A 14,880-nucleotide genomic window follows, 5' to 3' on the forward strand; every position below is an offset into this window, starting at 1 on the left:
GTAGGTAGTTAGAAGGTAGACGAATTTCCTCGCTACCAGCTTAATCATCCTTAGTTACACTATTAGGGTAATACTCTCCAGACTAAAGATCTGACCCTTTCAACGGAGAGCTGGACCAGTACCTCCTGTACAGGGGTAACTCGGGATCTAACTTTTGGTCGGTACTGACCGCTGCAGACCGGGAAGAAAAGAAAAGACGAAAAGATTTCCAATAATCTAAAAACCTCCCTGAGGTGTTGTCATAGTACCCCAGTCCTTTGTGGAGGTTATTTAAGGTGGCCAACTCAACTAGTTTTCACATTATTCAGTCTTCCTAAAACGACCATCTGAACAGCGTATCTATTCCAACAAGGTCATTGGAAAACTGTAAATTGAAAAGGACTTGTATACCTGTTCATGTAACTACAAATACACAGACATGCAATAATTAAACACATGCAGTCCTTTTGGTTTCTGTGTTTCACTATTGGGCATGATTTTACCATCACCTCTGAAACTTGTGACTTCCTCGTTAGTTGAAAAAAAAGAGAACATGAAACCAGAAGACGTTTTTTATCATTCAAACGGCATCCACGCTGCAGAGCTGACCTGAAGGGAAACAGCTGGAATCCTTCTGAGCGATGGAGGAAATCTACGCCAATGTTGATTTTGAAAAACCCGTCGACGCAACACCTTTGACATATCAGACAGGTAAGAGTGTTCAGTGAGACTGAGCTGAGAAATGTTTATGATTATCTGTCACTATTAGTGGTCCTATAGGCTCCTGTCTGTTGTCAGGTCCGACAAGTTCAAAGAGGAGATTACATGGAGCTCTTCTCTTTCTGGGGCTGCTGAGTGTTCTCCTGCTGGCTGCGGTCATCGGCCTCTGCATCTACTGTGAGTTTGTCTTTTTTTTTAAAGAGATAATTTGTTGGGCTGTTTCGCCTTTATTTATAGGACAGCTGAAAAGAGACAGGACATGTTGGGAGAAGAGAGTTGGGGATAGAAAAGAATAGATAAACCCTTGTTGATCCCACAACGGGGCAATTTTTAAGTGATGAAAAGTGCTAGATTAAAAAAAATGTATTAAATTATTCATTTTCAGTGTTACACTGCAGCAAATAGAAAAGAGACGAAGCACACAGTGCTCAACAAAAATTAAACACTAATGAAACATTTCCAGTTATACAGAATTTATTTTATTTTTTTATACATGTTGCACAAAATAATAGAAATTATTTTCAGTTGGATGTGTGTTTTTGGGCGACCGTCAGGGTCAGCCCTACACACAGGTTTGTATGTGACTGACTGACTGACTGAGACGATTGCAACATCGCAATGACAGATCATGGAGCACATTGGACCTCCACTGACGCGACTCTCTGTCTATACGGCTCTGGATACTTTGTTCAGGTTGCCGTCTTTGAACTCAGGTGCAGGTTGTCGTGTCATGAGATGAGCAAATGTATTACAATGGCACAGCAGCAGAGTCTGATTCAATCCACTGATACGTCATTAAATTACAGCCATGACAGAGTTTAATTTCAGCCTTTGAGATGTGATATTTCTTCATATGCATAAAACATCAATTGATTCATCAACATCTTTCATAACCTTAGGACACAATTATAAAATAATTCAACCAAGCAAAAGAAACTTAAGTCCACATCTCTCTTTGGATGCATGAGCTTTGTTCTGTTTAACAAACATACATCTTTGTTTTCTTTCAGCACATCATTTATCTGCAGAATCCTCCAATCTAACCGAGCGTCTCCAGGCCAGCGATGACCAGCTGTCCTCCCTGACGAAACAGAGGGACCTGCTGAATGTCAGCCTCATGGAAACGACTAAAAAGCTGGAAAGGCTTCAGAGTTTGTCCGGACAGAGTGAGTGCTCGGCCTGTGTGGCTTCTGCACACAGCTGTCTGTTAGCTATAAGATCGAGACCGACCACAGCGGCGTTATTTAGAGAACATGAAACCAATATTAAAAGTCTCACTTCTGTAAACTATACTTTCAGTCAGTTTGCCTCTGAATGTAATTTATTTTATGACCAAAATGCAGTTAATGTTCGATGGCTTTGTTTTAAATGTGGCCACTCTCTCTGACTGCAATACATCTTCTTTATAACGTAATTTCCAAGGACCAACTAAAAGGCCCTGTTTGCACCTGGTATTAAACACCTGGTATTTGTTCTGATTATAGTTTTTTCTCTGTGTTACGGCTGTTTGGATTCACTGTTTACCGTCTCGTCTGCTCTTTAATGTCTTGTCTTTGACATATTTTACAGAGAAAACGTGTCCTTCAGGATGGGAAATGTTTCGTTGTGCCTGTTATCTCTTCTCCACTCAGTCCAGTTCTTGGGAAGAAAGCCGACAAGACTGCAGAGACAGAGAAGCAGATCTGGTGATCATAGACAGTTCTGAAGAACAGGTAATGTGAAAGTTTTCCTCATCCAAGTCTGTAGAGGATGCCCTCTGAGACTAACTTTTGGCTGTGTTACCGTCTTCTCAAAACCTTCTCACCGTCTTTTATTGCTTTATTCTATTATCTTTTTTTTTTCTCTTTCTATGAATTGCTTTTTTGCTTTAAATGCATTTCGAGTTCTGTTTAATCACATCTGTCACAATGTCTGTTGCTTTGATGTTAATTTAGTTAATACCAATCATGACATACTGTCATGAACCGGGGACCAAGAGGAAGGACTCAATTGCAAACACACAGACGGTGATCCAAATTCAGAAACGGTTTCATGTCACACAGGGTTCAGTACACAGATGAGCAGTCAGATCAGGCAGAGGTATCCAAAAACGTGAGGCAGATAAAGACAAGGTCAGAGGGCAAAACAGGGTCGGATCAATAGTCGAATAACAAGAGCTAGGAAACAGGAAGCTGGAACGCGACACGGAGGTACAAACGAACTGGCAACGAGACAGGGGGTAAAATACAAGAGGTAATGGGGCTGATGAGACACAGCTGGGGAGAGCACAATCAGGAGCAGGTGAGCACACGACGGGGGAGGGGCAGGACACAGACCTGGAACAGAGACAGAGGTGAGGGATTTCAAAATAAAACAGGAAATCAGACATGAAACAGGAGGAAAAATAAAAGAAAACTAACGGGCGGACATGACACATAAGTTTGAGTGGTTACATGACATGATGACTGTTTAATAATTAATAAATTATTTGATTTTGCAATGTTTTTAAGAGAATTATTATCAGATTAATGCTGCTTTGGCTCTGTGGCTAAATCGACAGCACCTACACAGAGGCGACAGTCTCCGATGCTCGACTCCCACATTTGCCCTTTGCCGCCTGTCTTCCCCCATTAATTCTATCAATGAAGAAGAACATTTTGTTTTAAATGTACATTTAATATGGTTAAAAGTTAAATAGTGATACCGCTCTCTTTCTTTACCTTCAACAGGAATTCCTCAGTAAAACTATCAAACAGGACTCTTGGATTGGTTTGAGTGACAGAGACAATGAGGGCACCTGGAAGTGGATGGATGACACCCCGCTGACTCTGAAGTAAGGCACACAGTGACTTGGGTTGAATTCAGGCTCATAGACAAATATTTCTGTATGTAACCAGGCTACTTTTTATATGACTAGGTAAATAATTCTTATCTAAATCAAACTATAACGTATTTCTAACAAAAACGTTTTGGTCAATCGAGTCAAAGGAGGCAAAACGTCACATTTTCTTCCACATGCAAATTTACTGGAAAAACTGAGAGCGCATTATTATTATTATCATTATTATCATTATTATTATTATTATTATTATTATTATTATTGTTATATGGGTGGGAGAATCCTGTAACAGTTCGCCTTCTTGTTAAACATGTAGATTCTGGTGGAACACGCAGCCTGATAATGGAGGTGTAGAACGACGATGGGGTGAAGAAGACTGTGTGCATATCATAAGAAACCGGAAACGTGATAGCTGGAATGATCGACCATGTAATGTCTCTATGAAATGGATCTGTGAGAAATAAGTTTAGAAATGGATGAATCCATTTGTAAACATGTTTACAATGTTGGATATGATTACATGAAGAGCTTTCATATTGTTTTATCATCCTGAGAGAAAAAACAGAGCGTCTAAGTCAACATGCAAAGTGTTTGAGGCCAGGAAATTATAATCTGACTTTTTTTACCCCAAATCAAAATGTTTTATTGTGAAAATTTACCACAGGAAGCCATCATGTGTCTGACTTGTGCTGATCACTACCAGCAGTGACAGAAGCACTCAGATCATTTATTTACAAAGAATACAAGCAAATCTGACCTATGTAAAAGTACTGGCTATATACCAAAAGTGAAGAACTCATTATGCAAAATAAAGTTGTATCTAAATCCATAAAAATACATCATAATTATTAATATCTAATATATTTTATATTGTTAATATGATAGATAAACAAAACTAGAGAAGCTCTCACAATCTTTGTAACATCTTTAGGGGGTTCAAGGGAGGAGTTTAGCACCTTTTTCAGCCTTAGCCACGTGTGACGAAAACACCGTGTTAACACATTGTAGTGGTATCGAGTGTGACCATTTATAGATGTACTCACACCTCGCACGAAAGAAAAAGTAGCACCAGTGTTGAAATACTTCTGGTAAAAGTACAAAAGTTCAAGCACCAAAGTCAAAATCTGATGTTGCAGCTACTAAACTTGGAGCTATTGGTACTTCTTTTATACACTGATCAGCCATAACATTATGATCGCCGGTCAATATTGTGAAGCTCCCCTTTTGCCACCTAAACAGCCCTGCCCCGTCCAGGCATGGACTCAACTAGACCTCTGAAGGTGTGCTGAGGTATCTGGCACCAAGACGTTAGCAGCAGATCCTTTGAGTCCTGTAAGTTGCGAGGTGGGGCCTCCAACGACCGGACTTGTTTGTCCAGCACATCCCACAGATGCTGGACTGGCTTGTCTTTTCTCCCAGGCTCTTTTCTGTGCCTTGTGCTGAAACCATCATCAAAGTGAAGCTTTATTCATTTTCCTTAATAATACCATACAGTATATACTTGTATACCAAAGGTGTTTCCAGATGTAGCTGAGTGATTTCTTTCAGTGCGTGTCATGGTTGTGTGTATAGTTGCTTGTTACCTTATTTATGGTCCTGTTCATGTTGGTCATTGGTATTTATCCAGATCCTCAATATCTCTGACGACCAATACTTTGGCCTCCTCAGGTGATCCGTTCAGCTTAATGAATATTTTGCAGTTAGTGGTCCAAGTGTTCTGAATTTTCATGCCTCGATGTTATTACAGTCCATGTCTAAATCTAAATACATTATTTGTGATTATTTTTTGTTATATATTTCTGGATTATAAAAATAAATGCAATAATATGTTTGTCTCAAATAAAATGTTAGTTTCACGTCCTTGTTCCCAGTAGATAGAAGATATCTTCGGGGCCTTAAAAATATATCTTTAATGACGCAATTGTTTGCTGAATAAAATAAAATAAAAAAACATTTAATTTCCTGCTAAATGTTCTTGTTTGAGGAGTTAGCGCTGTCGCCTCACAGCTCGAAGGCTCCTGGTTCGAATCCCAGTGTGGACATAGCGATGTTTCTGTGTGGAGTTTGCATGTTCTCCCTGTGCATGTGTGGGTTCCCTCCGGGTACTCCGGCTTCCGCCCACAATCAGTCCAGGGTTTCGCCCGCCTCTCGATGCACTGTGTGTTCTGACACCTTTCCATCAGAACCAGCATTCACTTTTTCAGCAGTTTGAGCTGCAGTAGCTCTTGTGTTTGATCGGACCACGCGGTCCAGCCTTCGCTCCCCCTGTGCATCAGTGAGCCTTGGCCGCCCATGAACCTGTCGCTGGTTTACTGGTTTTCCTCAGACTGTAGAAAAAGATGGACGACATGAGCAAAAACATTTCGAGCGCCCCCTGCTGACTGGCTGCAGTATAGGTCATAAAGCCCGCCTCCTCCATGTTAACAGATGGGACATGAGCCGAACTATAAAATCAAAATACACGTCAAATAGATTTTTAACATGGTTTCTGTCATTATAGCTAGTTATTATCATGCTGATTTACGTTCAAATGTTAATTTTCTGACAAGTTTACTTTTAATTAGTTATTTGATGCTGTAAAAAATGATGATTGACAGCTCTGTTGACCAATCCAGCTCCTGCAGCCGATCAGTTCCGGATTAGAAGAGTGGAGGACGAACGGCGAGAGGAGACGTAACTAAAACGATCACTACAGTCATTGAAGTTTCCATACCTGTGAACGTTAACCTCAGACCAACACAGAGAAGCTGTTCTGCTGTTAATCACGCCGGCGAGCGGGATCCTTGCTGTTTTTTCGGTAAATTAAGTGTGTGTTTTGGTTAGCGTAGTGGCTACGGCTGCTTCACCCGCCGATCTCTTCTGCGCAGACTCTGGCTCCAAATGACGTCAACATTGCAAGATGGCAGCGCCTATCAGGGGAGCTATTTTGGCATCATTTTCGTAAAATGGGATCAGATGGAGACGCGTCGTCCATTAATATATACAGACATTGGTTTTCCTTCCTTGTGTGGCAGTGACAGCGAGTGGAAGCGCATTGGAACAATTTCTGTGATGATATTACGGTTATCAGATCAATTGTTCAATATTTGAAGATCAATATTTAGTTGCCAGACAACGCCACTGTGGGAGTTTCACCCAGAGAAGTATTTAGTTAACCCACACTTAGGACACACAGATTCGGATACTCAGGAGGCCAGAGACGTGGTTCAAATGCTTACAATACAAATACTTTATTTTGTAATCAGTTTCTTTAAAAGTACTTAAAACACACCATTCACACAAAAAGGGGGGGAGACGTAAAGAAAGAAAGACCTAATCAGGTGCTGAGGCTTACCAGATGGACGAGGGACTAGTGAAGGGGGGAGGGATCCACCAAAACAAACCAAACAAATCACCCAGGCACACGTGACACACGATGGTGAAGTAACTAAATCCCAGGGGAGCACAGCACACAAAGGGGGGGGGGATACCGCCACCCGGATCACCAGTACCACCACCGGCCCTCAGCAACTGAAAAGGAATAACACGTTTAGTGAAATTGAAACAATAAAACAAACAATAACAAAACTATACTAATTAATCGGTAGGTTACAAATTAAACAAACTATACAAATTAACTACCCAAATGAAACAAAAACAAACAACTTAAGTTCACACCCAAAGGAAAACCCACAAACTACCCAAATTCAAATAAAGGAACTAAGGAACAGGTAATCCAACTAAATCAAAATAATCAAACAACAGGAGTACACTTATACAAATTAATCTAAACGAAAAGGGATATAAATCCCCACCACACGATCACACCATTAAAATGTCCATTAAATGATATAAAGAGGTGTGGCTGGCGTCCGTCTCCCTCTGAAGGAGGAGGTGAAGCAGCCAACTCTAGCAGGTGGCCAGACGAGCAGCATGCAGGGCAAGAGACGGACAACCAAACAACTTCCGAACAGTCAGTAGGATCCTCGAACACAAAGCAGCAGTGTTTCCTCGTCAGCTGATGGTGACGTATAGCGGCGAAATAATTACAGCCGCTCCGTTCAACTTCACCTCTCAGCAGCAGCAGACCCACACACACGAGAGGAGGGCAGAAGAGAGACCCAGGCAGCTACCGGCATCTCACCACAGCAACCCGGAGAGAGACACACACGCGCCAGGGGCACACCAGTCGCTCCTGACAAACAGGAGTGCAAAAGAGAGAGGCAGGGGGGAAGTCGCTGCTTAAATGCTTCCCCCTAGTTCAATGATTGGCCAACAGTGGCGCTCCATTAATTGCAGCCGCACACTGCATAAAGAAATAAATATATTTCTATGCTGCTACACTTGGAACTGTCAAGAGGCTGAAGTCACACTCCAGGCCTAAGGAAAAAGTAGGAGATAGGCCTCATGCAAGACATGAAGCCTACCACAGCAAGAGGTTTGAGTTTGGGAAATATTGAGGAGTCAGAATGACTCAGCATAACGAGAACTTGTTTGAAGTTCACAAGCCATAAAAAAAAAACGTTCTCGCATATAACAAGTGCTAAGATCGATTAGAGAAAAGCTGCCGTTAACGGGCGTGGCTGGCACTGACTCTCAGTACGAGTGCTATTCTACTGAGTGAAGTGTCAGAGGAAGCAGGGTAGCTGCTCGGATGTAGGTAGTTAAAAGGTAGACGAATTTCCTCGCTACCAGCTTAATCATCCTTAGTTACACTATTAGGGTAATACTCTCCAGACTAAAGATCTGACCCTTTCAACGGAGAGCTGGACCAGTACCTCCTGTACAGGGGTAACTCGGGATCTAACTTTTGGTCGGTACTGACCGCTGTTCATGTAACTACAAATACACAGACATGCAATAATTAAACACATGCAGTCCTTTTGGTTTCTGTATTTCACTATTATGCATGATTTTACCATCACCTCTGAAACTTGTGACTTCCTCGTAAGTTGAAAAAAAAAGAGAACAGGAAACCAGAAGACGTTTTTTATCATTCAAACGGCGTCCACGCTGCAGAGCTGACCTGAAGGGAAACAGCTGGAATCCTTCTGAGCGATGGAGGAAATCTACGCCAATGTTGAATTTGAAAAACCCGTCGACGCAACACCTTCGACATATCAGACAGGTAAGAGTGTTCAGTGAGACTGAGCTGAGAAATGTTTATGATTATCTGTCACTATTAGTGGTCCTATAGGCTCCTGTCTGTCGTCAGGTCCGACAAGTTCAAAGAGGAGATTACATGGAGCTCTTCTCTTTCTGGGGCTGCTGAGTGTTCTCCTGCTGGCTGCGGTCATCGGCCTCTGCATCTACTGTGAGTTTGTCTTTTTTTTTAAAGAGATAATTTGTTGGGCTGTTTCGCCTTTATTTATAGGACAGCTGAAAAGAGACGGGACATGTTGGGAGAAGAGAGTTGGGGATAGAAAAGAATAGATAAACCCTTGTTGATCCCACAACGGGGCAATTTTTAAGTGATGAAAAGTGCTAGATTAAAAAAAATGTATTAAATTATTCATTTTCAGTGTTACACTGCAGCAAATAGAAAAGAGACGAAGCACACAGTGCTCAACAAAAATTAACACAAACATTTTCAGTTATACAGAAAATACAATACCGTGCACAAAATGGTTGGACTTAGAAAGTATTATTGCACATGAGTATTGTGTTTTTTTATACATGTTGCACAAAATAATAGAAATTATTTTCAGTTGGATGTGTGTTTTTGGGCGACCGTCAGGGTCAGCCCTACACATGGGTTTGTATGTGACTGACTGACTGACTGACTGAGACGATTGCAACATCGCAATGACAGGTCATGGAGCACATTGGACCTCCACTGACGCGACTCTCTGTCTATACGGCTCTGGATACTTTGTTCAGGTTGCCGTCTTTGAACTCAGGTGCAGGTTGTCGTGTCATGAGATGAGCAAATGTATTACAATGGCACGGCAGCAGAGTCTGATTCAATCCACTGATACGTCATTAAACTACAGCCATGACAGAGTTTAATTTCAGCCTTTGAGATGTGATATTTCTGCATATGCATAAAACATCAATTGATTCATCAACATCTTTCATAACCTTAGGACACAATTATAAAATAATTCAACCAGGCAAAAGAAACTTAAGTCCACATCTCTCTTTGGATGCATGAGCTTTGTTCTGTTTAACAAACATTCGTCTTTGTTTTCTTTCAGTACATCATTTATCTGCAGAATCCTCCAATCTAACCGAGCGTCTCCAGGCCAGCGATGACCAGCTGTCCTCCCTGATTAAACAGAGGGACCTGCTGAATGTCAGCCTCATGGAAACGACTAAAGAGCTGGAAAGGCTTCAGAGTTTGTCCGGACAGAGTGAGTGCTCGGCCTGTGTGGCTTCTGCACACAGCTGTCTGTTAGCTATAAGATCGAGACCGACCACAGCGGCGTTATTCAGAGAACATGACACCAATATTAAAAGTCTCACTTCTGTAAACTATACTTTCAGTCAGTTTGCCTCTGAATGTAATTTATTTTATGACCAAAATGCAGTTAATGTTCGATGGCTTTGTTTTAAATGTGGCCACTCTCTCTGACTGCAATACATCTTCTTTATAACGTAATTTCCAAGGACCAACTAAAAGGCCCTGTTTGCACCTGGTATTAAACACCTGGTATTTGTTCTGATTATAGTTTTTTCTCTGTGTTACGGCTGTTTGGATTCACTGTTTACCGTCTCGTCTGCTCTTTAATGTCTTGTCTTTGACATATTTTACAGAGAAAACGTGTCCTTCAGGATGGAAAATGTTTCGTTGTTCCTGTTATCTCTTCTCCACTCAGTCCAGTTCTTGGGAAGAAAGCCGACAAGACTGCAGAGACAGAGAAGCAGATCTGGTGATCATAGACAGTTCTGAAGAACAGGTAATGTGAAAGTTTTCCTCATCCAAGTCTGTAGAGGATGCCCTCTGAGACTAACTTTTGGCTGTGTTACCGTCTTCTCAAAACCTTCTCACCGTCTTTTATTGCTTTATTCTATTATCTTTTTTTTTTCTCTTTCTATGAATTGCTTTTTTGCTTTAAATGCATTTCGAGTTCTGTTTAATCACATCTGTCACAATGTCTGTTGCTTTGATGTTAATTTAGTTAATACCAATCATGACATACTGTCATGAACCGGGGACCAAGAGGAAGGACTCAATTGCAAACACACAGACGGTGATCCAAATTCAGAAACGGTTTCCTGTCACATAGGGTTCAGTACACAGATGAGCAGTCAGATCAGGCAGAGGTATCCAAAAACGTGAAGCAGATAAAGACAAGGTCAGAGGGCAAAACAGGGTCGGATCAATAGTCAAATAACAAGAGCTAGGAAACAGGAAGCTGGAACGCGACACGGAGGTACAAACGAACTGGCAACGAGACAGGGGGTAAAATACAAGAGGTAATGGGGCTGATGAGACACAGCTGGGGAGAGCACAATCAGGAGCAGGTGAGCACACGACGGGGGAGGGGCAGGACACAGACCTGGAACAGAGACAGAGGTGAGGGATTTCAAAATAAAACAGGAAATCAGACATGAAACAGGAGGAAAAATAAAAGAAAACTAACGGGCGGACATGACACATAAGTTTGACAGGTTACATGACATGATGACTGTTTAATAATTAATAAATTATTTGATTTTGCAATGTTTTTAAGAGAATTATTATCAGATTAATGCTGCTTTGGCTCTGTGGCTAAATTGACGGCACCTACACAGAGGCGACAGTCTCCGATGCTCGACTCCCACATTGGCCCTTTGCCGCCTGTCCCATTAATTCTATCAATGAAGAAGAACATTTTGTTTTAAATGTACATTTAATATGGTTAAAAGTTAAATAGTGATACCGCTCTCTTTCTTTACCTTCAACAGGAATTCCTCAGTAAAACTATCAAACAGGACACTTGGATTGGTTTGAGTGACAGAGACAATGAGGGCACCTGGAAGTGGACGGATGACACCCCGCTGACTCTGAAGTAAGGCACACAGTGACTTGGGTTGAATTCAGGCTCATAGACAAATATTTCTGTACGTAACCAGGCTACTTTTTATATGACTAGGTAAATAATTCTTATCTAAATCAAACTATAACGTATTTCTAACAAAAACGTTTTGGTCAATCGAGTCAAAGGAGGCAAAACGTCACATTTTCTTCCACATGCAAATTTACTGGAAAAACTGAGAGCGCATTATTATTATTATCATTATTATTATTATTGTTATATGGGTGGGAGAATCCTGTAACAATTCACCTTCTTGTTAAACATGTAGATTCTGGTGGAGCAAGCAGCCTGATAATGGAGATGGAGATCCACGATGGGGTGAAGAAGACTGTGTGCATATCATAACTAACGAGAAACTTGAGGGAAACTGGAATGATCGACGATGTGATGCCTCTATGAAATGGATCTGTGAGAAATAAGTTTAGAAATGAATGAATCCATTTGTAAACATGTTTACAATGTTAGATATGATTACATGAAGAGCTTTCATATTGTTTTATCATCCTGAGAGAAAAAACAGAGCGTCTAAGTCAACATGCAAAGTGTTTGAGGCCAGGAAATTATAATCTGACTTTTTTTACCCCAAATCAAAATGTTTTATTGTGAAAATTTACCACAGGAAGCCATCATGTGTCTGACTTGTGCTGATCACTACCAGCAGTGACAGAAGCACTCTGATCATTTATTTACAAAGAATACAAGCAAATCTGACCTATGTAAAAGTACTGGCTATATACCAAAAGTGAAGAACTCATTATGCAAAATAAAGTTGTATCTAAATCCATAAAAATGCATCATAATTATTAATATCTAATATATTTTATATTGTTAATATGATAGATAAACAAAACTAGAGAAGCTCTCACAATCTTTGTAACATCTTTAGGGGGTTCAAGGGAGGAGTTTAGCACCTTTTTCAGCCTTAGCCACGTGTGACGAAAACACCGTGTTAACACATTGTAGTGGTATCGAGTGTGACCATTTATAGATGTACTCACACCTCGCACGAAAGAAAAAGTAGCACCAGTGTTGAAATACTTCTGGTAAAAGTACAAAAGTTCAAGCACCAAAGTCAAAATCTGATGTTGCAGCTACTAAACTTGGAGCTATTGGTACTTCTTTTATACACTGATCAGCCATAACATTATGATCGCCGGTCAATATTGTGAAGCTCCCCTTTTGCCACCTAAACAGCCCTGCCCCGTCCAGGCATGGACTCAACTAGACCTCTGAAGGTGTGCTGAGGTATCTGGCACCAAGACGTTAGCAGCAGATCCTTTGAGTCCTGTAAGTTGCGAGGTGGGGCCTCCAACGACCGGACTTGTTTGTCCAGCACATCCCACAGATGCTGGACTGGCTTGTCTTTTCTCCCAGGCTCTTTTCTGTGCCTTGTGCTGAAACCATCATCAAAGTGAAGCTTTATTCATTTTCCTTAATAATACCATACAGTATATACTTGTATACCAAAGGTGTTTCCAGATGTAGCTGAGTGATTTCTTTCAGTGCGTGTCATGGTTGTGTGTATAGTTGCTTGTTACCTTATTTATGGTCCTGTTCATGTTGGTCATTGGTATTTATCCAGATCCTCAATATCTCTGACGACCAATACTTTGGCCTCCTCAGGTGATCCGTTCAGCTTAATGAATATTTTGCAGTTAGTGGTCCAAGTGTTCTGAATTTTCATGCCTCGATGTTATTACAGTCCATGTCTAAATCTAAATACATTATTTGTTATTATTTTTTGGTATATATTTCTGGATTATAAAAATAAATGCAATAATATGTTTGTCTCAAATAAAATGTTAGTTTCACGTCCTTGTTTCCAGTAGATAGAAGATATCTGCGGGGTCTTAAAAATATATCTTTAATGACGCAATTGTTTGCTGAATAAAATAAAAAAACATTTAATTTCCTGCTAAATGTTCCTGTTTGAGGAGTTAGCGCTGTCGCCTCACAGCTCGAAGGCTCCTGGTTCGAATCCCAGTGTGGACATAGTGATGTTTCTGTGTGGAGTTTGCATGTTCTCCCTGTGCATGTGTGGGTTCCCTCCGGGTACTCCGGCTTCCGCCCACAATCAGTCCAGGGTTTCGCCCGCCTCTCGATGCACTGTGTGTTCTGACACCTTTCCATCAGAACCAGCATTCACTTTTTCAGCAGTTTGAGCTGCAGTAGCTCTTGTGTTTGATCGGACCACGCGGTCCAGCCTTCGCTCCCCCTGTGCATCAGTGAGCCTTGGCCGCCCATGAACCTGTCGCTGGTTTACTGGTTTTCCTCATAGACTGTAGAAAAAGATGGACGACATGAGCAAAAACATTTCGAGCGCCCCCTGCTGACTGGCTGCAGTATAGGTCATAAAGCCCGCCTCCTCCACGTTAACAGATGGGACATGAGCCGAACTATAAAATCAAAATACACGTCAAATAGATTTTTAACATGGTTTCTGTCATTATAGCTAGTTATTATCATGCTGATTTACGTTCAAATGTTCATTTTCTGACAAGTTTACTTTTAATTAGTTATTTGATGCTGTAAAAAATGATGATTGACAGCTCTGTTGACCAATCCAGCTCCTGCAGCCGATCAGTTCCGGATTAGAAGAGTGGAGGACGAACGGCGAGAGGAGACGTAACTAAAACGATCACTACAGTCATTGAAGTTTCCATACCTGTGAACGTTAACCTCAGACCAACACAGAGAAGCTGTTCTGCTGTTAATCACGCCGGCGAGCGGGATCCTTGCTGTTTTTTCGGTAAATTAAGTGTGTGTTTTGGTTAGCGTAGTGGCTACGGCTGCTTCACCCGCCGATCTCTTCTGCGCAGACTCTGGCTCCAAATGACGTCAACATTGCAAGATGGCAGCGCCTATCAGGGGAGCTATTTTGGCATCATTTTCGTAAAATGGGATCAGATGGAGACGCGTCGTCCATTAATATATACACACATTGGTTTTCCTTCCTTGTGTGGCAGTGACAGCGAGTGGAAGCGCATTGGAACAATTTCTGTGATGATATTACGGTTATCAGATCAATTGTTCAATATTTGAAGATCAATATTTAGTTGCCAGACAACGCCACTGTGGGAGTTTCACCCAGAGAAGTATTTAGTTAACCCACACTTAGGACACACAGATTCGGATACTCAGGAGGCCAGAGACGTGGTTCAAATGCTTACAATACAAATACTTTATTTTGTAATCAGTTTCTTTAAAAGTACTTAAAACACACCATTCACACAAAAAGGGGGGGAGACGTAAAGAAAGAAAGACCTAATCAGGTGCTGAGGCTTACCAGATGGACGAGGGACTAGTGAAGGGGGGAGGGATCCACCAAAACAAACCAAACAAATCACCCAGGCACACGTGACA

General features: G+C 41.3%; 2 protein-coding genes across 2 annotated transcripts; both read left to right on the forward strand.

Moving 5' to 3' along the window:
- The first annotated feature begins 586 nt into the window (after nucleotides 1-586).
- LOC138592516 (CD209 antigen-like protein C) lies at nucleotides 587-5,369 on the forward strand. The gene is made up of 6 exons (XM_069663344.1): nucleotides 587-690; nucleotides 778-876; nucleotides 1,710-1,865; nucleotides 2,269-2,411; nucleotides 3,408-3,511; nucleotides 3,834-5,369. Exons 1-6 carry the CDS (start codon nucleotides 621-623, stop codon nucleotides 3,979-3,981), a joined length of 720 nt encoding a protein of 239 aa, XP_069519445.1. The 5' UTR covers nucleotides 587-620; the 3' UTR covers nucleotides 3,982-5,369.
- A 3,148-nt stretch (nucleotides 5,370-8,517) lies between these two features.
- On the forward strand, nucleotides 8,518-13,380 carry LOC138592728 (C-type lectin domain family 4 member E-like). Its single transcript, XM_069663593.1, has 6 exons — nucleotides 8,518-8,624; nucleotides 8,712-8,810; nucleotides 9,694-9,849; nucleotides 10,253-10,395; nucleotides 11,387-11,490; nucleotides 11,786-13,380. Exons 1-6 carry the CDS (start codon nucleotides 8,555-8,557, stop codon nucleotides 11,934-11,936), a joined length of 723 nt encoding a protein of 240 aa, XP_069519694.1. The 5' UTR covers nucleotides 8,518-8,554; the 3' UTR covers nucleotides 11,937-13,380.
- Nucleotides 13,381-14,880: the final 1,500 nt, after the last annotated feature.

This window comes from Semicossyphus pulcher, unplaced genomic scaffold (genome assembly GCF_022749685.1).
Source record: "Semicossyphus pulcher isolate SPU_LCO1_2020_fin unplaced genomic scaffold, fSemPul1.0.p SCAF_15, whole genome shotgun sequence".
Lineage (NCBI taxonomy): Eukaryota > Metazoa > Chordata > Actinopteri > Labriformes > Labridae > Semicossyphus > Semicossyphus pulcher.